This window comes from Liolophura sinensis, chromosome 8 (genome assembly GCF_032854445.1).
Source record: "Liolophura sinensis isolate JHLJ2023 chromosome 8, CUHK_Ljap_v2, whole genome shotgun sequence".
NCBI lineage: Eukaryota > Metazoa > Mollusca > Polyplacophora > Chitonida > Chitonidae > Liolophura > Liolophura sinensis.
This window is the reverse complement of record NC_088302.1, coordinates 47129484-47154706: the sequence shown is the minus strand read 5'-3', so window position 1 is coordinate 47154706 and position 25223 is coordinate 47129484. Positions and strand designations below refer to the sequence as shown.

General features: G+C 38.0%; 1 protein-coding gene across 2 annotated transcripts; it reads left to right on the top strand.

The window, feature by feature from the left end:
* The first annotated feature begins 22 nt into the window (after positions 1–22).
* On the top strand, positions 23–25009 carry LOC135472998 (sodium channel and clathrin linker 1-like). 2 transcript variants are annotated; one of them, XM_064752764.1, is made up of 23 exons: positions 23–164; positions 1138–1205; positions 1655–1704; positions 2100–2172; positions 3273–3328; positions 4254–4389; positions 5963–6034; positions 6571–6621; positions 7261–7331; positions 7798–7888; positions 8009–8100; positions 11668–11754; positions 12247–12337; positions 13084–13182; positions 15870–15941; positions 17486–17560; positions 18109–18257; positions 18885–19077; positions 20509–20645; positions 21851–21989; positions 22299–22399; positions 22889–22992; positions 23990–25009. In XM_064752764.1, the coding sequence occupies exons 1-22, from the start codon at positions 131–133 to the stop codon at positions 22941–22943; spliced, it is 1992 nt and encodes a 663-aa protein (XP_064608834.1). In that variant the 5' UTR covers positions 23–130; the 3' UTR covers positions 22944–22992; positions 23990–25009. The 2 variants fall into 2 exon arrangements, with proteins under 2 accessions (XP_064608834.1, XP_064608833.1); XM_064752763.1 differs by having other exon boundaries at positions 22299–22394; positions 23990–25005.
* The last annotated feature ends 214 nt before the right edge of the window (positions 25010–25223 follow it).

Below are 25223 nucleotides of genomic sequence, written 5' to 3'. Positions count from 1 at the left end.
TTTAATGGCGGTGGATTGAAATTTTGTTGCACGACGCCAGCCTACCCTCTTGATTGCTTTCGTTTTGGAGAATACCTGCCTGCGCAGTCTCATCGGAGAGTCATAGATCTGAGCGGTAAAGGTCTGCGAAATGGCTGAAGATGTGCCTTTCTTGAGAGACCAAGGTGAATTCATTATTGGACAGTACCATGATATAGTCTGACAGCTGGCATTCATTGTGGCGCAGAGCTGTGTCTGGACGTGTTACACTCGTACTGTTGAATGAATGACAGCACCGTACTGTGTCACACATGTGCATCTCACTATCAGCACAAGAGTATCTTACTTACATTTTCATGCAAATAATCTCCTTGATAAAAAACAATATAGGAATTTAGTTCGTGTGACATGGTTAGATTATATTGCGTGCCACCTGATTTGCATTTAAACCATATAGGTTTGTAGTGATGTAATTTTGGCTCGTAAACAGAGTAGACCCACAATATTCTTGTTCCACAAAGTTCATTAGGGTCTATAAGAGCAGTTACAAACAGGTGGTGGTTATTGGGCAAGCACACTCATCACCGGTACTAAAATCATAAATTTCATATTGTCTGTTGTCTTCATTTTTTTTTTGTGCAATTCCCGTAATATCACCTTTGTATTTCTGTTGTTGTTAACAGTACAATATTTGTTATTATTTATGATTAACAAAGTTTGCACTGCCAATACATGATCATCATTCTTGAGATGGTCATTATAAGCTGAGGTTGATCTGGTGGCTAATGGATGTAGGGCTATGCTTGAAAGGGAAGATAACATACAATCTGTTGTTGACCAGCACACATATGCATAATGCATACTTCGTTTTGGCAACATATTGGGGATCGTAAGGAGCACTTCTTTGGAATATTCAAAGGAATGGGTAATGCTGACATAGGAACTAAGTCCCCACAGCCTGATACACGTTTGACTGATCATAATTTTTTCACATTTGTCATCTTAATCATGGAGTTTGCACTGTCTTATTCTTTTCAATAATACTGATGTCCCTACTTTTTGTCAATGCAGACAATTTTATCAGCGATGTGTTGATCAATGTTTTTGAGAAGTTTTTGGATGTATGGTATTATTACCTCATTTTTACCCAAATTTCAGTACAACGGTTAACTGCAGCACTGAGAAAATACCAAGAGAAGTATCCTTCTCCTTCCACATCATTGAAGGTAAAAACTCTGTTCTTAGGCATCTCTGTTTAAATGTATTTTTTGGAGGCAAGCTTACATTATGTTTTATATGTCAGAAAGCCATCTTCTGATGGCATATAGATTATATGAACTTAACTGCCTATAGATATTATAAAGTGAACTGGTAGAAAAGACAACCATTGTAGCTGAAACACTTTAGCATTGGGGGCTTACAATAATGTGGAAACACCGGTGTTGCCAGCCTAGAGACTAGCCAATTAGGTGTCTTTATTTACCGTTATTATTACCTGATTGTTCCATATGGGCTAGTGACATTAGTGCTTCCACATAATCCTAAGTGCCCATAGTAAACTTTGGGATGGAATGTTACTAATGCACCTTGCTCAAATGAAAATGTTAGAATACATTTCTGTTTACCAATCCTTCATATCATTGCTGTTTTTTTATTTTCATTTTTTATTAAATAGACCACAGATGCCGGGGACAACACCTTACAACCATGGCAAACTGACCACAGGTATGTTTAAATCCTAATGTTGTTTAAGGATTTAACTTACTGTATCTGTTTGATATATCTTGACATAATAGATAAACAAACAAACAGCAAAGAAATGCATTTTGGCAAACGTTTTATCCCGATGGTGACTTTCTATGTACATGTATACCTGAACTATTTATGTTGTCAAAATTGCATGATAATACTTTGCTGATCCTTGAACTTACAATATTAGACCATGACTCATTTTCAGGCCTTGAGATATAAAACTTGTTTACTTGGATGCAGTGGCTTGTAAACATTTTAATATGCATATTCTGTACAGGTAACTAAAGCACATGGAAGTATACCCCTGGACAATTTTACAGTGTCTGTTCTTGTCTTTACATTGGATATTGTGTTTTTATCTTCCACAGTTTAATGAGTCCATTGTTACTGGAATATGACAATACTATACAAGAACTCAATCAGCAGCTGAATAATAATCAAGTGAGTACCCTATTTCCTCAACCTTTTCACATATGAAAGGTCAACTTTAAGTGCATTTTATACAAATTTTTCAGTTGATTTTGGAGACAAAACAACTGAAAAAAATTTGAACAAATTTAAATGGGTTTTTCTCAGGCAAAAATGGCTTAAGAAGGGCAATATGAAGTGCGTATAGTTTAGAATAATTGTGTAAGTATATATTTTCTTTAAATCCATTCTGCAAAACCGAGCTCAACGTACATGAAAATGTACATGGACTTCAGAATTGACTTTTACTGTGACTGTCTTGTCAACCACCTCTACACATTTGTTCAGTTTTTAGAATTGGCTTTGCACACCAGAGTTATGGCCCTTAATGCACATAACATACATGTATTCTAAACATTCATGTATTCAATTACTTGAGCCTATAGTTATTCCTTCCTAGCTCATTACATAACAGAGATGAGCCTATAGTTTGGCAATGTTACTTCTTCCTAGCTCATTGTTGAAAATAGTTGAGCCTATAGTTTGACTATGTTATTTCTTCCTAGCTCATTGCTGAACATAGTTGAGCCTGTAGTTTGGCAATGTTATTTCTTCCTAGCTCATTGCTGAACATAGTTGAGCCGGTAGTTTGGCTATGTTATTTCTTCCTAGCTCATTGCTGAACATAGTTGAGCCTATAGTTTGGCTATGTTATTTCCTCCTAGCTCATTGTTGAACATAGTTGAGCCTGTAGTTTGGCTATGTTATTTCTTCCTAGCTCATTGCTGAACATAGATTTGCCTATAGTTTGGCTATGTTACTTCTTCCTAGCTCATTGCTGAACATAGTTGAGCCTGTAGTTTGGCTATGTTGCTTCTTCCTCGCTCATTGCTGAACATAGTTGAGCCTATAGTTTGGCTATGTTACTTCTTCCTAGCTCATTGCTGAACATAGAAACTGGTCATCTTGATTTTTCATGACCTGCTGCCTACCCTGTAAAGGAGATATGACAACTTGGAGACTCTCCTGCTACATCGTGAAACTTACATTTAATAGTATGATCACGTAAATGTTGATTTCAAGTAAACTCAAGTTATGGGAGTGCGCGAGTGATATATTTCTTTATTTTTTAGAAAGAAATACAAGATATTCGACAACAGGTGGATGATTTGCTTGGGGAAAATTCCAGGTAAAACCAGTTGAGTTATAACTATTTCTATCATCAGCCACCACAGGTGTTTATTTGTTGATTATAAAACCACTCTGCTTGGTACGTCACACAGCTGTTGCTAATAATATTGAATAGTTTTAAATCAAGATGCAATATCATAAAACCAGTTTTTCTTTGCTACACTGCATGAAGGGATGAGTGATGTTTGACATTTTTATTCTATACATTTCTTTTTGGGAGAGCTGTGTAAATTGTGTAATTTTGTGTAAATGATCTATGGCCTTTATCCACAGTTGCATATATATGCAAACTTCCATGAATTTGATATGTGCAAAACTCAATGCCAAATTCTTTCTGTCTGTGTCAAAGTATTCAAAGATTATGCTGGAACTTTAGCTTATTACATAACGACTTCATAAGCCGAAAAACACAAAAGAGCGAGTCAGATACACCACTAATAGAGTTCACAAAAATGACTGATGTGTTGAAGATGGAAGTTACCTGTTTTCTGCACTGGGATCAGTAAAGTTGTTCTCTTTCAGGTACTTTTTCAAAACTGAAGCATTATTCTAATTGTTCAGGCTTTTTTTATTTTTTTATTTTTGTAATTGTAACAGGGATACACAGTTTCTCTTTTCTCACATTATGAGTTCATCTAATGCACAGCATATCTGTATCTTTACTTTTTCAAAAAGCTGAGAGAGAAGCTCTCTATTATCTTTCTTAAAAAAAAAAATAAGGATGATTTTTTGTCATAAGATGTTCTGAGTCTGAATTATGTATCATGTACATGCATGTGTGTTTTCTTGCATATGACTGTCATTCTGTTGCCGTGACCATCATTCTACAGTGTTGAGAGGGGCTGATTATTGACATCACTGGCTTCTGCTAACCCCTGTTTTGGTACACCTGATAAATTCCAGATTTTAATCTTAAATACCAGGTTGAGAGGTGAGTTAAGGGATAACGTTGAGTCTCTGCTGATGCACATAGAAGGAGAGACGGATCATGTCAGGGATAAAATCAGTGATGAACAACTGCTTCACAATCTTCAGCACCAGGCTCAGGTGGCTTCTCAGGTAGGTTGAGTTGCTAACTTCTGGCTGATGGACTTCATATCCGTTCAGGTGTTTCTAGAAGAATGCTAGCAATTACACCAGTAAGGTTAACCCCAGCTGGCCAGGACAGACAAATTTACTTGAGCTGCAGATTTCTGGCGAACGGACATCTGGTAACATTGATTTAGGTGTTTCAAGACAAATTCAAGTAATTACGTGTACATGTACACCAGCACAGTTAATCTGACTGAGAATAAAGACGGTGAAAATTCACCATATTTTGTGTGCCAATGTACAATGTACATGGACCAGCCTGTGAAAATAAAACTGAAAGTCTTTGATACACAGTACTTTCTGAGGAATCACTAACTGTGTGGTACAGTCACATTTTTGAACATCTTAAATTAAATTCTTCAGATCTCTCTTAGTTTATTTTGCTCTTTGTGAAGTATACAGGACTCAGTTTAAGATTTTACCTGGTTGCCCTGTGAGTAACCATAGCATATCTTTGAGGTTGCCCAGCACGGAATTTGGTTGCCCGAAGAGTTACGTCTACAATATTTCATCGAAAGATTCATACATGTATACCTATTTCCCCACATGGTTTTAAACCAAATAACCAACAAAAAAGAAACAAAAAAGAAATTGACATATTTATTACAAGTGAGTGTTATGGTGTCTGAAATATATCACATGACACCAGGCTGCTGCATGTTGTTTTTCTGCTCTGCTAGTGCTGCATATATAACACTCATGTAGCTGAAAGTGAAACCAGTGTTTACAGATGGAGTCCCGTTTATACGTTGTTGTTGTAACAGAAATCCAGAAGTGATGACAACTATAGTGAAGCCAACCATATATTGTAGCATTAATGAATTTGTGCGGAAATTACTTAAATCCAACATTTTGAAAAGTACATGTAAATTTCGAACTTGTGAACACTTTTCTTACCACGTGAGCTTTGACTAGATTGTAGCACCTGCTGAGTTCACTGTTTAATCCATAATGGCACTGTCAGTGAGCCCTGTATAAGAAACTCATTTCTAAAGATATCTGGTGGCCTCCTGCTGGATTTATTTACTGACCAGAAGGACTGTCCCTAAGACATTTGAGCAGTGTCATATCTAACAAGACACTGCCCTATTTCTCCCAGCACATGTGAGTGTAACTCACATATGTATTTTTCGTGTAGCTTGATTCCAGGCCATGTGTCTCCCAGTTAACATAGGGGAATGTAGTGATGGTGCCCATGAACCAGGATAACATGATGAACGCGGGAGGACTGAAATTTTCCCGTCAAAATTTATGTCCAGCACAAAATATTCTGAATTTGATTTTGTAAATTTAACTTCATGTACAAAAAGAGATTTATAATTGTTTATGAGAGGGCTCTGGTTATTGTTGACACAATTTGGGCTGGACTAAGAGTAGTTTAAGCATAACATTTGCATTGGAAAGTACATGTGGTGTGCAATTTGCAGCCCTGTCACCTTGGGGCAAGTGTGACAGGAATTTATGGTTGCCCACAGGGGAATTCAGTCGTCTCTGAGGGCCGGACACCCTCAAAAATTGTGCCCTGGTGTGTTTGTTTTAGGAAAAGGACCATGCAGTGGAAATGTGGAAGGCCTCCATGGCAGAGATTGACAGATTGCAGTCACAACTACAGGTAATTCCAAGTGACATTCATCTTGTGTGGATTTTTCAGATAAGTCAGTCTCACATGTAAATGTTGTGTGTGGGTGGAGGGGGGGGGTTAATGCTCAGTGTTAATAATACATGTAACAGTAATGATAATAATTTACCTCTGAGAAAGAGTAATTACTTACAAAAGCAATCTTCCTTGAGTCCCACATACTCACACACATTCACAGAAAAACTTATGTACATGTATATACAGTGTGTATACCAAATAGATGAACAGGACAAAAGGTGATCAACAACTACATACAGTGTAATCACAGACAATTTTTCACTTCTTGAAAAAAAGACACAGTGTTTTGCCACATAAAAGCATAGACGATCAAGAATGTAGAGAAGGTACAACAAGGGTGGTTCTTTCGAAACAGAGAATTAACAATTCTGCTAGTCATGACTTCTTTGTAAGCTGACATTCATTGTTTCTCCTGGCTTGGTTTTGTGTAAGGATTTGTGTGTGTGTTTTCATTTAATGAAAATATTCAAAATTTTTTTCTTTTTTTTAAGGAGGAGAAAGACAGCCATTCTTGGAGAGTTGTAGAAAAGCAAGCCAATCAGGTGAGAGCAGATTTTAATCGTTCTTTAAGGATAGTGATTATTTAGTTAATGACCAGTTGATGCTTTTACTGACATTAGTGATATTCTTCCTTGATATGCAAGTTAAATAGGGCACTAAAATTAAACCTACACAGGGAGTCCACTGTTGCCAATTTATTAGTGTGTTAGACTCTGGAGCCTCTCACCAAGGCAGTAAGTTCAAGTTCAGCTCTTGCTGGCTCCCTGTCTGGTTGCACGAGGGAAGATCTGCCAGCATGTGGCAGTAAATTTCTCTCAGAATCTGCCTAGTTACATTCCTCCCCCCATAAAGCTGGCTGCCATCATATAAGTGGAATATTTTTGAGTATGGAGTAAACACCAATAAAGAAATGAATAAAAAAACATACACTGGTAATAATTTTAACATCTGTTTCTTTTCACTTATATTGTGTTTTTTGTCAGCTTTGTTCTGAAAACTGATGATGAAAGGGCTATTGGTACCTGTAGTTCTCCTTTGCCTGATTATTTATTTATTAAGACAGTGCATGAGTTATTATTACAAGAAGTTTGTTTTTCCTGTTCAGGACAATTTTTGCCTTGTTATATTTTACTAGATTATTGCTTGTGTGTATGTGATTTTTTATTTATTTATTATTTCAGGTTAAAGAACAGTATTACAGCACTGTTACAGCTCTCAATACAGAATTAAATTCCCTGCAAACAGAGCTTCGGTAAGCTGTCTGGCCGTGGCAGATACATACTCACGTCCACGTGCATCAGTGTATGCTTCCCCAACACACTTCAGATGTTAATGTGTAGCTAATCCATAAACGTATATTGTTCATTTCATTGTTTAGGTTATCTTGTATTTTAATAAATACATGTACATAGCATACACAGTTCCTAAATCCTCAAACATTTGGTGTTTTGAGGGTAATAATCTGTCTAGATTAATAAACAACACTAGGAAATTTGCCAACTCATCCAATGTAATTTTAGTCTCAAATTGTTTGTTGTTGTTGGATAAGTTGCAATTGAAGTTATTGTTTGACAAATTTTGCCCGATTTGATCAATTTTCTACAGAATTGTTAATTAGTAATGCATTCTGTATAAACGGTTTTAAGCCAGTCATGTATATGTACAGATTATGCGAAAAGGTGTTCATTGTTGCAGAACTACATACATTGTTGTTACAGGCAAGCCCGTAGTGAGTTGACTAAAGCCAAGATGACCCTCACAGACCATGAAAAGACAATAGATGACTTGCAGCAACAGCTATTATGGAAGGTAAATATGATGTCTGCTGTCCATAGGAAGTGGAATAATGACAGGAATTATTGTAGCACACAATAGCTGTTGGAGTTTTGATATCAGAGAAGTTCAACATTCATATCTTGTACTTTGTAGGATCAGGAGATATCCGATGCTGTCATGAAGGAAGGTTTTGTGGACACTAGAGTGTTACAGTTGAAGAAAGCCCTGGATGATCTCACACAAAAGTGAGTATTTTTACTTTTCTCTATGTAAACTGCAGGAGTGACTTGTACAGGTTAATTTCACTGCTGTGTTGTGGTATTGGAGTAGAGTATATATTCTGGTGTGTTAGAAGAAATCTTGGTATAATGGGATTGTACAGCTTTTGGCCTGTCATTCCTCAGATTGTTGGTATTGAATCTTTTAACCAAATTGTTACTGTTACAGCAGGAAAAGATTACAATACTGGCTGTGATATTGCTTATACAACCTTGAATGCGGCCACTGTGGGTTCAAGCCCACCTCATGCTGGCTTTCTCTTGGGCCATATGTGGGAAGGTCTGTCAGCAAACTGCAGATGGTCATGAGTTTCACCTCGGGCTCTACCTGTTTTTCTCATACCATAGTGTTGGTCGCCGTCGTATGAGTGAAATACTCTTGACTACGACGTAAAACATCAATCAAATAGATAAATATAATCTTGAACAAACCATGCAAGCAATAAGTGTATTTCATTATATTCGTAAAAGTGTATGTATATTTTTATTCTTACAGAGTAATTGCGGTAGTAAAGAGATTATTAATTCATTTGGGGATTAAATACAAGAAGTCATATTTTCATGTAAAATATAAAACACCATTTAAGGTAGATTTTGGAACAATGAAAATGATGTGAATTCATGCAAAAAATATTTACATAGGTGCTATAGGCTTTTTTAAGTTTCTCTGGACACACCCCGGTCAGTCTGTCTATTGATCTGTCCCTGTTGTTGACACTTTAACATAGTTAAATACATGTATGTACACGTTAAGTGTACCGAGAGTGTAATTGATCAGAATACAGTGAAAACTATCAGACATTTATTTCTCTCAGGGTGACAAAATACATTAGTATGAATTAACAAAATAAAATTAACACAGAGGACTTTTTTTTGACGAAATTTACTTTCACAGTATTCTCTAAATGGCTTTGATGATAACATGGGTTTGGACAAAATGCAAAATGCACCAGACCGTTTTGGAGGCCTAGTGGCTAGATCGTCCACTTTTCAACATGGCCCCACCTAGGATCAAACCCAGGACTGATCATACGGAAGACTTTAGAAATGGCACTTGTTGCTGCCTCGCTTGGTGCTGATTGGTGAATAACTCCTGGTAAAACTGGGCAAAAAGTTTTCAGTTCTATCCAAAGCAGACAAAATTCTGATATATTTTAACTAGGTGCAAAATATCAGGGCAGAAATGTATAGTCTATTAAGAACCCAAAATGTCTGTGTGGAAGTATTATCCAGTCAGTGCTCTTGCACTCTTCAGTTTATGGGCAAATCTTGGACCCACTTACCTCAACTGTGTATGTGTAACTTCAAGGTAAACGACTGCTAACAGTACATTATTGATTATGTACACTGTTACAACCTGACTAGGTTTTTTATGTTCACCTAGTAATAGATGTATAACACTACTGATGAGTAACTGATTAGCCTAATTAGTAGGAGGCACAGTACAGTATTGCTCATGTCGTTGTGATGAGTAGGGCCTATATATACGTCATCAGAAATCTATTACTACTGGTGATGTCCTGTAGTACTCAGTCTAATAAACAGAAAAAAATTAACTTGACAAAAATGTATATAGCGTTCCTAAATGTTTATTTATTAACAGTGTTAAAACTCTATGCGAACATACCTATACACCAATGGCACAAATCAAACAACAAAACAGCAAGTTATTGTAAGTTGTAGGCCCACCTGTACTGTAATTCAGGCAACATAATCGGTGTTTGCCTTTTGAATCCTGGCAGCTACATGACTATCCATAGCTCGTAAAGCTTTCCAGACACTGTCCAAATGACCAACACTGCATAAGCCAGAGTTTTGTTCAAAATACTGTATCATTTTTGCTAAATTCTGTATTGCTTCAGTCTTTGAAATCACCGGTGCTTCAATATTTCCTGATGCATCATCACTGTCACTGTCTCTAGTTCCCCGGCTGTTGCTGAGGGTCTCCAGAATTGCCTGATCACTCAAGGATTCTCTCGTCTGGGTAGCATTGTCAATGTCAATGTATGTGTCTGCATCTATGCGATTCTCAGTGGGAAAGTTCAATAAAAGCTACCTAAGATCAGAGGAAGATTGCCTTCGTTGATGTCGTCATCTTGTAGAGTGGTGACCGCAGTTTGTAGAATGTTCACGTGTCCAGCAGATTATTACCGTAGATGGCTTCACACATATCCAAGCCTGTTTAACGATGGGAATTGCTTGTTGCAGTGTTACTGTCTTTTCAATGCACTGTAGAAAATGCTTGACAAGTAATTTTCTGTCAAATCCCTTGAAGTTGCAGATAATTCCTGCATGCATGGGCTGAATGTGTGATGTGGTGTTTGGCACCAAAAATTTCAGTCGTATGGGACAGGTAGAGTCCGGCATTGTTATGACCGTGCTGATTGCATTTTTCGATTAAATTTACAGAGCCATCATTGGAAAACATCTGTTAACATCCATGCTTTTTTGTTAGACTTGTACAAGACACATTGAGCCGACATGCCGATAACCAGGTGTTGGTTTGTCTGTACCTGTTGCATTGCTGCAAAAAGCAACTGTTATTCTTGTCTGTCTTTTCTTCCCGCGGACAGATCCATTTGCCAAGGTGGAGTTAGGTTCAAGCTTGTAAAAGAGGCCTGTCTCGTCCATGTTGTAGACATTTTCTGGATCATATCCGGACAGCTCTTCCTGTAGTTTAATCCACCCCTCTGTGACAGTCGACTTAATAGCACTGCCCACCTCTCTGTGTATCACATGTTTAGAGATGTTGAAGTGTTTCTTCAACTTCTGCAGCCATAAGGTGGAATAATGAAAGTCCGAGTTTACTTTCAGTTACTTTCCAAAATATTTGGCCTTCTCGAGTAGCATTTGGTCTGTCACGTAGGCATTCTTAGCACAAACATCAGAAAGCGTATGAAACAGCCTGCTCAAGATCTTCAAACTTTCCACCACAATGCTGTAGGAAGATGTCACTGGTTTTTGGTACACTGATCCACTTTCCAGAGATTTGAGAATGTCACAAACAGTTGAGATTCCAAGTTGTTTATGCCAGAGTTCGGAAAAGTGTTTAGCTACATCATCCTGTGTAGCTTTGGGATGTTTGTCTTTGAATGTTACAACCTGTGTTTCTTTGATACAGTTAAGTGTGTGTGCCTTCGTTTTGTGCGGACTCGGACGTTGTGGACATTAATGGTATTTAAGTGTTCCTTCAAATCCATCGGGTTTCATGTAGGATTTACATTAAATTGGTAGAATTTAATATCTTGAATACAACAAAATTGTGGTTTCTTTAACATTAAAACAACTGTTCGACTGACTGAAGTCCGAATGTGCAAGGGCCTCGAAAATGGCTGTCAGAGTCGGAAGTTGAATATTCTGCTGTAATAAATAAATTAACATGCATGTCCATTTGTTTCCGATATATTTTGGGCGGATGTTGAATATTCCATTGTAATGAATGTCATTGTAAAGAGGGCTGACCGTGTTAATAATGCACTTATGTACTATAACTACTTTTCTTACACAAGTACATTTAGCTCTTATGTGTTTCAGATGCTCTCAGCTTACGCAAGAACTAAGCCGGACCAAAGCAGAGAAATCCACCTATGAAGCGAAAGCCTCAGAGCTACAGAAAAGGAAGTAGGTGATTTAAAGTCGGTAATGAATTATGCACATTTACTCTCCACCGAATTATTTGTATACAATTTATTAAATTTACTGGAAGTGGGAATGCTTCCCATGGAGTATAGGATTTATTTATGAGCTTGTTTCTGCCCACAGTAATATATTGGCCACCATTGGTTAAGTACTTTATTTATGGTGCAGTGTAAAGTAACCAATCAATCCAAAATCCTTGATTGTTGTTGAATGCCACACTCAAGAATTTGTTCACTTGTAAGATCGCAGTCAATTTTTGTAGGTGGGAGAGTTCCTGGGTTAAGCCATTGATTTCTGACAAGTTAAAATGAAGGAAAGTTTAGATCTTCATTAACTTATTACATTTTAATTAAAAACACAAAGCACATTAAGCCTATATATACGTGTATATACACAATTATAATGACTTATTTGGTTTATGCTTGCTTAATAATCATTGCTGAGTGACCGAGTACCTTATTGTTCTTATCACAGTGATGACTTAGAACAGCGAGAACTGGAAAGTATTTCCCAGGTGCGGGAGAGTGTACAAATAGTGGAGAATGCCATACTGGAGAAAGATCAGGTAAAATCAGGTGTTATTGCAGGTGTTACTGCAGATGTTACTGCAGGTGTTACTGCACATGTTAATAAAGCTGATACTGCGGATCATACTGCTTGCAGCTTCCCAGTCACTTAATGGTGAAGTGCAAAGCCTTGTAAAATTGCCTTCTGTTAAATTCCCTTCTACTGTGTAATTTCATAACCTCAGTATAACATACTTACATCATACATCGGTAAGGTATAAGTGTAGTCAGATTTTTGGTGATCATATATACTTTGTTATGTATAAAAATATTGACCCATTGTACATAACTTTTAATGTATATAAAAATAATGGTGTATCATGGTGTCGTACATAACAAGAAGGGAAATTATTCTATATGTTAGTAGAAGTTGATGTGATATGAGATGTAATCTTTTATTTATAATGGTAGGGCCTCTGTGGCTCAGTCGGTTGGCGCGCTAGCGCAGCGTAATGACCCAGGAGCCTCTCACCAATGCGGTCACTGTGAGTTCAAGTCCAGCTCATGCTGGCTTCCTCTCCGGCCGTAAGTGGGAAGGTCTTCCAGCAACCTGTGGATGGTCGTGGGTTTCCCCCAGGCTGTGCCCGGTTTCCACCCACCATAATGCTGGCCGCCGTCGTATAAGTGAAATATTCTTGAGTACAGCGTAAAACACCAATCAAATAAATAAATAAATTTATAATGGTAGGTACAATACTTACAAGTACAATATTTATAGAAAAATTGTGAATTCTTGGCTGTTTAGGCTGAGGTGTTAGTACACCAGAAGGAAGAGGAGATAGAACAGCTACAGAGCACCATTACAAAACTGATTAATGAGGCTGGAGTGCAGTCAAGAAGACAAGTATGTATGGCAAACTTTATTATGGAGAAAATACCTCTATGTGATGAAGATATAAGATAACACAGAGTGCGGGGTGAAAACTTGTAAAGTAATTGATGGTGTAGGCTGAAGAAAAAAGGGGATTGGTTTTGTACATGTAGCTGTTGTTTCAAATTAATGTGGTTCAAAAGAAAACAAAGAAAAACATGGCTTATAAGGTTATATCTTTTTATTGGTCAAGTATATTGATTGAAGTACATCATACTTCATAGCATGATTCATTAAAAACAGGTTAACATGTTTAAACTGTGCTCCCAGTCATTTGACTGTTGCCATACATGTAGTTGACTGGATATTTGCTTGTTGCCTGGCAAGCCGGGTGATTTGCCCCTGGCTCTGTCTGGATTCCTCCACCTAAAACACTGCTAGGTGAAGGATCCTTGACTGTGTGCAGTACATAGGTCTGACAAATAAATCAATGATTAGTGTTAGTATTCATCAAGGTTAAGTGGCTTGTTGCCAAAATGTTTTGTTTTACTTCTGGATGCTAGAATGTGGGGACAAACAATTAGAAAAAAAGACTGATTGTTTTCTACACAGTGATCATGTTTTATGCAAGTGTTTACACATGGACATGTTTACCAGTGATGCCAGAAGTTGTGTTACTGTTATTAATCTACTGTCTGTAGAGATGTCTGATGAGATTTGAACTTTTAGAGTCAAACAGTTGTCATCACATATTACTTGTAGCTCTGAAACTCAGTAGTATCTTATCCTCCATGTACCATGTATGGCACTGACGGACAATTCGCTCCTAGTAGCCATGTTGTAGAGTTCCTTATGAACTTGGCCAATCATTAGAGCTGAAACTGTCACATGATAATTGGCTGTCACGTCAAAAAACCTATTAGCTCTCTATTGTCGTTGTGTTTTGTTAGTCTAAGTGGTAAACTGATGCATTTTGAATGACACATTTATGAGCAGGGGACTGAGAACGGTTGCCCGTGTCACAATGTATATATGTTGGACAGGACACTGCAGTAATTTGTCAGGGGGAGTGTGCAAGAAAACTCCCTAGGGAGAGTCACAAAAATATTGTGACTTTGCATTATTTTTCATTAGCAAAGTTCGATTTATTATGAAAATATCTTCCTAAAATCTGAATGAAACAGTTTGTTATCAATCAGAAGGTCCTACCATGTTCGGTAAATTCCCTGAGGCTAGTGCAGTCAGCTAGGCCAAATACTTACACCCATTAAGGACGAGGACAAGCAGGGCTGCTAAATCATGACGCTTGTGTCCACAAACATCGTACTGACTGAACACCAAGCTAAAAGAAAGGTCGGCCCTTTGAACACAGAACAGAGCTGATACTCTTTGGTTGGGCATCAGGCATTTTTGTTTCCATTTTCTCATTTGTCACATTGCTTAATACCTATGGTACAGAAGAGCTCCTAGGATTTGTGACGTCACCGTATATAGCTGTAACATGGCAAAATGGCGTCACCAAATGAGTGGCTAGGTACTGACAATTGTTTGCTATTTATTTTGTTGATAAGAGGTGTAGAATTTTTTTAATATTTTTAAAACATTTCTGGAGTACTACTTTGTTAATTAATTCAGCTTTAGTAGCTGACTTTATGTTCACTTTAAAGACCCTTCCGAATCAGGTGAAATGTGCAGCTTAGTCATAGGGGAAATTTTATTTCATTTATCATAGTTTAATAGACTTGTTTTCCCAAAGGTCTTCTCCATCTTTTTCTAATCTCCATGTGTACTAATCTCCTTCTGTACTAATCTCCATCAGGGTGCCTCCGTGGCTCAGTTGGTTAGCGCGCTAGCGCAGCATAATAACCCAGGAGTCTCTCACAAATGCGGTCGCTGTGAGTTCAAGTCCAGCTCATGCTGGCTTCCTCTCCGGCGTAAGTGGGAAGGTCTTTCAGCAACTTGCGGATGGTCGTGGGCTTCCCCCGGGCTGTGGCCAGTTTCCACTCACCATAATGCTGACCGCCATCATATAAGTGAAATATTCTTGACTACGGCGTAAAACACCAATCAAATAAATAAATAAATAAATAAATAATCTCCATCTGTACTAATTTCAATCTTGTTCTTAGCTCCATCTGTACTAATCTCCATCTGTACTACTCTCCATCATGTTCTTATCTCCATCTGTACTGATCTCCATCTGTACTGATCTCCATCATGTTCTAATCTACATTTGGTTCTAATCTGCATCTTGTTCTTATTTCCATCTGTTCTAATCTCCATCTTGTTCTATTCTCCATCTGTGCTAGTCTCCAGCTTGTTCTAATCTCCCTCTTGTTCTTATCTCCATCTGTGCTAATCTCCATCTTGTTCTAATCTCCATCTTGTATTAACCTCCATCTTGTTCTAATCTCCATCTGTACTAATCTCCATCTGTTCTAATCCTCTCTGGAGGAGAATGCAGATACATGTACATTTGGCTTGTACATTGACCAGTTCCTTTTGCAAATTCCTTGAAGATCATGAAAGTAATCTCTGAATTCTTGCAGATAACAGGCACATGTACCATGTAATAGATAGAAGGTACCATGTTGTACATACTATGTTTGATGACTTTAATTTTCACTTCTTTGGTAAATCCATTCAAAAGCTGATTCTGTTTTGCTCCTATTGACAGATGTGTTTTGGGATTTGAAATGTATTTGCGTCTTTTTCAACAGGTTGACATTGTCCGTAAACAATGTAATGACAGCATAGAGAAGCTGATGCAAGAACTGCATAGTATGGAAATGGTAAGTATTTCAGGAGAGATATTTCAGTGAATTTTGTCACAAATTTAACTAAGCAAAGCCCTCATTTGTATTCTCAACAGTTAAAGCCAGGTGTATTTTACCACAGTTTGACTGTAACTATGGTTTTATTTTAATATATAAAATCCAGTCTCACAACATGCAAACTAGAGGTGTGCAGATTGTTAGTGAAATGAAAATAGCTCCAGACTCAAAGGGAGTTAAATGTTTTTGTTGTTTGCTAAAAAGGAGTACTTGACTCAAAATCTTAACCTTATTGAAAGTAGAATTAGCAAACATATATTGTGCCTTGTTGGGTGAGTGGTTAGGAGTGCTGTTGTCACACTAGTACACTAGTCCTTAAACCATGAGGTGGCGGTTCTACCATGTTTCCTCCATTCTTAAACTTGATGGACATATAGGGTGCCTTGTTGGCTAAGTGGTTAGGAGTGCTGTTGTCACACTAGTACACTAGTCCTTAAACCATGAGGTGGTGGTTTTACCATGTTTCCTCCATTCTTAAACTTGATGGACATATAGGGTGCCTTGTTGGCTGAGTGGTTAGGATTTCTGTTGTCACACTAGTACACTAGTCCTTAAACCATGAGGTGGCAGTTCTACCATGTTTCCTCCTTTCTTAAACTTGATGGACATATAGGGTGCCTTGTTGGCTGAGTGGTTAGGAGTGCTGTTGTCACACTAGTCCTTAAACCATGAGGTGGTGGTTCTACCATGTTTCCTCCATTCTTAAACTTGATGGACATATAGGGTGCCTTGTTGGCTGAGTGGTTAGGAGTGCTGTTGTTACACTAGTTCACTCGTCCTTAAACCATGAGGTGGTGGTTCTACCAGGTTTCCTCCATTCTTAAACTTGATGGACATATAGGGTGCCTTGTAGGCTGAGTGGTTAGGAGTGCTGTTGTCACACTAGTACACTAGTCCTTAAACCATGAGGTGGCGGTTCTACCATGTTTCCTCCATTCTTCAACTTGATGGACATATAGGGTGCCTTGTTGGCTGAGTGGTTAGGAGTGCTGTTGTCACGTTGTCACACTAGTACACTAGCCCTTAAACCATGAGGTGGCGGTTCTACCATGTTTCTTCCATTCTTAAACTTGATGGACATATAGGGTGCCTTGTTGGCTGAGTGGTTAGGAGTGCTGTTGTCACACTAGTACACTAGTCCTTAAACCATGAGGTGGCGGTTCTACCATGTTTCCTCCATTCTTAAACTTGATGGACATATAGGGTGCCTTGTTGGCTAAGTGGTTAGGAGTGCTGTTGTCACACTAGTACACTAGTCCTTAAACCATGAGGTGGCCGTTTTACCATGTTTCCTCCATTCTTAAACTTGATGGACATCGAGTAGGGTGAATAGCCTTGAGTAAGTATAAAATTCATATTTGAAGCACTAGGTTTGACATTAAAACAGTGAATACATGTATATACATAAGACATCGTGTAGATGTATGCCCTCTTGGGTGTGTCTTACTTGCTTTAGCTGTAAGAGTGTCTGATTATGATTTTGTAAAATTATCTCTTGACAGGATAATGCTGAGAAACAAGCACAGCTGGATAGAGCTTTAAGAGAGAAAAGAACAGCCGAATCAGAATTAGAAAAGGTACAAAGTGTGCAGTATAGTGTTGCTTAAATCTTGGTAACCAATAAAATGTCAAGTATGCTTTTCTGTCAGGGTGTGTTTCCTGCACCGTAAAAAGTAATCCCTTTCCTTTGATTTATTTATTTGTTTATTTGATTGATGTTTTATGCTTTACTCGAGAATATTTCACTTATACGACGGCGGCCAGTATTATGGTCCCTTTTCTTTGGTTAAAATGACCTTGATAACAGCTTTAGTGAAATGAACGCTTAATTCACTGGTAGGAAGATTGATCTGAAAAGAATGGACTGAATAAATGATTACTGCTTCATACCATGTCTGCAGTATTAGGACCATGTTGTACATGTAGAGAAGCATTACCATTTTCATTGTCTTTTATCTAAATTACATATATTACCACATCATATTACATGTGCATTTTTAATAGTTAAACATGACTCAGTGTTTTTAAACTAACTATGAAATGTATGTCCTTGAATCAGTTGAATGTACTAGGTAAGTTATGGGTATGAGTGTGGTGTGTGTCAGTTTAGCTGTCTCTGCTGTAGATATACAAGGAGGGTCTGGTCCAGGGAGGTAAGGATAGAGACAGCTATGAGGACATCAGCAGGAGGGCCATTGTAGCAGAGCGAGCCAGGGATGAGACCCTGATGAAATGTGAGGCCCTTGAACAAGCCATGAAACTAGACCAGATGAAGTAAGTTATCTATACACGGCAAAACATTCACTTATCCATACTGTATGGTTACTATACATTACAGGTCCCACAGTAACACAAAATTGTATACCATTTGGCATATAAGTCACACAGCACAGCTCATGAAATCATAGTACTAAGCAGGTAAAGTACAGCTTTCATGAAGTACCAAGAGCTTCGGTGAAGTACTGCAATACTGAATTGGGCTTGCTGTCATTGATTGTGCTGTACCGACGTGAAATTCTCACACAATACTGAGCACCTGCTGCACATTATCACAAGGTCGAGAAGTGGAAAGTGCTAGTCTTTATTGAAGTTCATAGACCATTGACAAATGATGCGAGTTCAAATCTGGCTTACCTTAGCTCAGTTGTGGTTTTATATTGGGAAGATGTTCGGGAGGGATTTCTTTTCGGGATCTGGACAGTTTTTTTCATATTTGATCAAAGTCAGGGTTTTATTCTAACTGTTCATGTAAATGTATAAATAGTACTATAGTGCCTGACCATTGCTGTAAAACATGTATGGAATAAATCAGTAACAAATGTTAATCCGTCATTCTGTGAAACCGACTTTGATAATCTCTGGTACCATTATCCGCCATTAATGCTGTTGTTATGTGTTCAGTAACAAGCAGGAGCAGCTGCAGCTGAGCACTCAGCTTAGCCAGATGCAGCAGAGGTTGAAACAGCTGGGGGAGGAGACAGAGAGTCTGAACGAGGACAGACTGCGCTACCTCCATGACATTGATGAGCTGAAGAACAAACTTCTGGGGGCTCAGCAGGAGAGGGATGCTGCCGTCAGGAAGTGTAATAAAGAGGTCAGTGTGAAGTGTAATGAGGAGATCAATGTGAAGTGTAATAAAGAGGTCATTGTGAAGTGTAATGAAGAGGTCAATGTGAAGTGTAATATAGAGGTCATTGTGAAGTCTAATAAAGAGGTCAGTGTGAAGTGTAGTGAAGAGATCAATGTGAAGTGTAATAAAGAGGTCATTGTGAAGTGTGATGAAGAGATCAATGTGAAGTGTAATAAAGAGGTCATTGTGAAGTGTAATGAAGAGATCAGTGTGAAGTGTAATGAAGAGGTCAATGTGAAGTGTAATATAGAGGTCAGTCTGAAGTACAAAAAATAATTCAGTGCGAAGAGTTAAAAAGCAGCTAGAATATACATGTACATCTATTTGTCAGGAAGTGTAATAAAGAGGTCAGTGTAGAGAAGTGTTGTAAAGAAGCTAACATATATCTGTATGTGTTAGGAAGTGTAATAAATAATTCAGAGGGAAGTGTAATAAGGAGATCAGTTGTAGAATAAATGTATTAATAAGCATAATATTAAGCATATAATAAGTTGTCATTTTGAAGAAGTGTTAGAAGGATGCTGTAGTATATGCACATGTAGATATGTGTCATGAAGTGTAATAAAGAGGTCAGTGTTAAGTGTAATAAACAGGTCATGGTAAAGAAGTTTTAGAAAGAAGCTAAAATATAGGTGTTTAATGGGAAGTGTAATAATGAAGATCCTGTCGTAAGTGGGAAGGTCTGTCAGCAACCTGTGGGTGGTCATGGGTTTCCTCCTTGCTTTGTTTCCTCCCAGTATAATGCTGGCCGCCGTCGTATAAGTGAAATGTTCTTGAGTACGGCGTAAAACACCAATCAAATAAATAAAAAAAATAAAATAATAATGAAGAAGCATTAGCACATAATAAAGACATAATCAGAGGAACTTCCATGATAGCTTAAAAGTGTACTAATTTGGTGAAGGTGCAGTGTGTAGTGTTAGGAAGTGTGATCAATAGATACAGATATGGTGTTTGGTAATGATATAATTGAGTAAGGCTGTACTGTCATGTGTAATATTGAAATGAAACAAGTGTAGCTAGGAACAGCATGATGATTGCCTTGGTTGTTATCAGAACGACATTAGGTGCAGATATTAAAATTATTCATTAATTTGTTCATACAGTGAAATAATGATAAAGTTCTTCATTTTGGGGCAGATGTTAAGTACATGTAACCGATCATCCTTCATCAGTATAGTGAACTAATCAATCGGCCGTCACAGTTGAGTCTGATTGAGCAGGATGAGTTGTTCTAGTAAAGTAATCAAACCACTCTTTGTTACAGGTGAGCCTGAATGAGCAAGACCAGTGTTGTTACAGGTGAACTAATCAAACCAGTCTTTGTAACAGTTGAGCCTGATTGAGCAAGATCAGTTGTTACAGGTGAACTAATCAAACCACTCTTTGTTACAGGTGAGCCTGATTGAGCAGGACCAGCTTTTACAAATGAGAGAACTGGAGGCTAAGGTACAGACGACAGAGGATGCCAACAGACACAGTCAGGCTGAGATGAGGAAACTTCTGTCTGCCCAGCAGAGGATGACGGCCAGGTGGGTGGACAGGGCTTTGATGTTTACCTGTACTGCTTACCTCACACACGCAGTAAACACACAATACAACCACTAGTAAAACCCTTGGAGCAGATTTTAGCTGGGTTGTTAAGACACTTGTCTGTCAGTTAAGATGTCGTATGAGATATGAATTCAATCCCGCCCTTGGGAAGGGAATTTGTAGATTACCCTTTTCTCATTGTTTGTAAGGGTTTGGTGACAATAAGCTTTCACCTAAACTCCTGTGGTGGTTGCCCCTTCTAATGATAAGTGAACACCACTTGTCCACGACCGATCATCCTATATAGTGTGAATATCTGTATTCCTATGTATTAGTGGGAAAATCTGTCAGTAACTTGCCAAAAGCAAGTTTTTTATTCCAGGCACTCTGGTTTCCTCCGGCCATTAAACCAACCACCATGTATGAGTGAAACATTTTTAGTATGGTGTTTATCAACAAATAAACCTGTAAACTGCATATTTTACCTGTGAATGATATATCCTCACATTACAATACATGTATGCCTACTTAGTAGTATAATTGTACTACACTTGTGCATTAGTGTGTTAGCAGGCAAGGTGTATCGACTCAGTTGTGTATATCAGCTCAGTATTATATGAATACTGTGGGCTATATACACCGGCAACACTTCAAATTTATGCAATGACAAATATGGATATATATATATATTTGACACATGCTGTTTGCACACACAGGTGCAAAATGAAGACAAAGTTATATTGTTGGTATATTTTTAAGAGAAATGTTATATAATAGATTGAAGTACTGATTAATTCTAACAAAAAACCTAGCACACAGCATATTAAGGAGTGTGCAGTTTATATCAAAAGGGGCCTCCGTGGCTCAGTCGGTTAGCGTGCTAGCGCAGCGTAATGACCCAGAAGCCTCTCACCAATGCGGTCGCTGTGAGTTCAAGACCAGCTCATGCTGCCTTCCTCTCCGGCCGTACGTGGGAAGGTTTGCCAGCAACCTGTGGATGGTCATGGGTTTCCCCCGGGCTCTGCCCGGTTTCCACCCACCATAATGCTGGCTGCCGTCGTATAAGTGAAATATTCTTGAGTACCGCGTAGAACACCAATCAAAAAAAAAAAAAAAAATCTATCAAAAGTTTTCTTGTTATGCAAAGAACAACATCATGCTCACAAACAAAATGATTATAGTTTTGTGTTGTGTCGTGTTGTAGATGGAAGGAAGAGTGTAACACAATAGCGCAGAAGTTAGAAGCAAAGCTGAATGAGTACAAGACAGAACTGAGCCGGTGTAAGAAACGAAATGAGGAGCTGACCTCCCTGATCAAAGAAAGTCAAGTGAAAACATTTGAGGTATGTGTCTTGCCATACTGAATTACATGTAGGTTAAAAAAAAAACCTTGTTAAATTGGTACAAAATAAACACACAAAGATTCAATGCTAAAGATCATGTCAAGGGTCTAGTTGGTCAATAGAGTATTAACTTGGCATTTGCTATTAGTTTTGTATTAGGAACAGACTGGTATTAACTTTAAACAACTGACCCCTGAAACTGTGTTGAGTATTTCCAAAGTACTATAATATTACCTTTACCTGCAAATGTAATTGGTTTTCCTCTCTTATTAACAGCAATATACCTGTGTATTTATGACATTTTTTTAGGCTGAGAGAACTATTGTTGAGTACAGTCACAAGATCCGGCGCCTTGAGGACCGTGTAAGAGACACAGAGTTCAGGGCATCTCAGACCAGTAAACAGGTGAGGTTTGATTCTCAGGATAGTGTTACAGTAACAGATTTCCATGTACTATCATACTCGCCACTCATTTCATCCTGTAACCCGTTCATAAATTGATTGAAGGGGTGTAAATGCAACTTTGTGGCAACAGTTAAATGCACCGTAGCATTCCACATATTAAGTATTATGATAGTACTAAGGTAATATGTTTCCACGTACCATCATACTCAGAACTTATTTCATGTTGTATCCTGTTAACAAATTGATCGAAAGGCTGTAAAACCAACATGCACCATAGCTTTCCGTGCTGTGTTACATTAAATATTATGATTGTGCTGAAGTTCTTCAAGGTTTCTCAAGTAAACTCTACAGAAGCCCATGTAAAAATTGCAATGTATGCTCAAGGCATAAAAGTTCTGTTATGGATGTGCAGGTTTTCTCAGGAGCTTGGTTGTCAAATGTTCTAGTCACGAACCGTTTTGGATTTCACTTTCACTTTCACTTCTCAATTCCAGTTGGCCAGACAAGCTAACCGGGAGAAGCAGATCAAACTGGATAAGTCTAACTTAGAGCGAGAACTTGGGCGAAGCAGAATGATATCATCTACAAGGGCTGCTGGGTAAATGTGCAAGAAAATACCACCATCATGAATAGCGATACTGTATGTGAAGAGATCCTGCAAAAATTACAAAGACTTTACATTATGTTTAAAAATGGTATTAACCAAGTACATGCTGGTACTTAATACTATGTATCAGATTTCTGAACTTTCATTTATTAACAAAGGTAATGTTACCTTTAAAGCAAGTTTTAACTTAGGTCAGTTGTGACATATACATGTTTTCAGTTTTATACTTGTTAAACATGGGAGTGGTTGCTCAGTCACATCAAAATTGCGTTCAATTCCGTTGTTGGGCAGGGAAGTTTCAAGTGAAAGAAAGCTAAAATATGAAGTAAGGTTCATCATACGCACAATTGAAAACTATGTGTAAAAATACTTTCAGATTTTATCAGATTTCTTAAAGTGTTTAAAGGCATTCAAACATTTGAATACTGTGGTGGGCTCTGTGAGACTTGCTGACAGTATCTAGGAACTCTGACATCACATCACCTTTTTTTTTTTCCTGATGTTGACCAGAAGAAAGGAATTTTTGAGAACAGTATTAGTAATGTTTATCAGTAATGTTTTATTCATGTGTAAAATGAGTTTTCTCAACATTCAGTGTCATCATTAGAGTTGAAAAAAATTTCCTGTGACGTCAGAGTTCCTAAACTTCGTAAAGCTCACCTTAGAATTCAAATGTTTGAAGGCCTTTAACTGCTCTCACAAAAATCTGAAAAATAAATGAAAGTATATTTTGTGCATAGTTTTAGAGGTCTTTTCCTTTCAGTATCCCCCTGCTTCTAGTGCTCCTGTGGTTGTCATTTGCTATTCACCAACATGACACACAGTGGTTGTCACATGTGCATGAGGTCGCCAAGGGTCAGTGGTGTACTCCAGTTTTCCCCCACCCCCACCCCATAAAACTGGTATAAATGAAAATTTGTGAGTGTTATGTTCAAGAACTCCCATTAATTTAAATGATATTAATGTTTTGTGTCACTTTTCTTTGCAGGAACAGAACAGAAGATCCTTTGGCTATGTCTGACCTCAGTGGCGCTGATCAAAATGTTGAAAACCTGTTAGATGAAATCTATAAGAGGTGATAGTGGAACAGCCAGTCATTGATGTTGAAGTCCGGAAAGCTGTCACAAAGACTTCCATTTGCCCCACATAGGTCATACGTGTATCATAGATCTCACCATGTTAAACTAGCTGTTTAGTTGAGACAAGAAGATTACTGTTTTACAGAATGGATTATGAAGTCTCTTACTTAATTATGTGAAATTATCAAATATTTTATTTGTATAGACAATAAACAAAGCCATATAAACTAGTTCATACATTCATATTTCTATATGCAAATGTGTATATATGAACAGATGCATGTAAATAGCAGCCAATGACTATTTCAGTCAATTATATCATTCCAAACAGCAAGTTTCAAAATTTTCGTCCATAAACCCAAATCATTTATTCATTTTAATAGTTGACCATAGAGTGTGTTTGAGTAGTTTGATGTCTTGGTATGGAGAAGTGTGCGAGATGATGTGTCAATTAAAACTATGATGTACTCCATACATGTTTATCATTTGACAAGCTGAGTTAATGCAGAGAAGACTCTTTTATACATTACATTTGATATTTACACTTACATGCATTTGTGTAGTCTGTCTAAAGGTATTTATCGTTAATTGCATGTTCATTCAGGGCTAAAGTAAAATGCATCCTGTGAGTTCCATCTGATATTTCAGAATTAAGCAGTGTATTTATAAAGATCCTAGTTGGTTAGCACGCTAGCGCAGCGTAATGACCCAGGAGTCTCTCATCAATGCGGTCGCTGTGAGTTCAAGTCCAGCTCATGCTGGCTTCCTCTCCGGTTGTACATGGGAAGGTCTTTCAGCAACCTGCGGATGGTCGTGGGTTTCCCCCAGGCTCTGCCCAGTTTCCACCCACCATAATGCTGGCCGCCATCGTATAAGCGAAATATTCTTGAGTACGGCGTAAAACACCAATCAAATAAATAAATATAAAAATCCTGTGGTCGATTTCCCATGTTTTCAATTTATTGATTTATTTCGTTGGTGTTTTACACTGTACTCAAGAATATTTGACTATATGATGGCCAGCAGCATTATGGTGGGAGGAAACTGTGTAGATGCTTGTTGAAACCAACGACCATTTGCAGGTTGCTGCCAGACCTTCCCACTCATGGCCGGAGAGGAAGCCAGCATGAGCTGTTCTCTAAC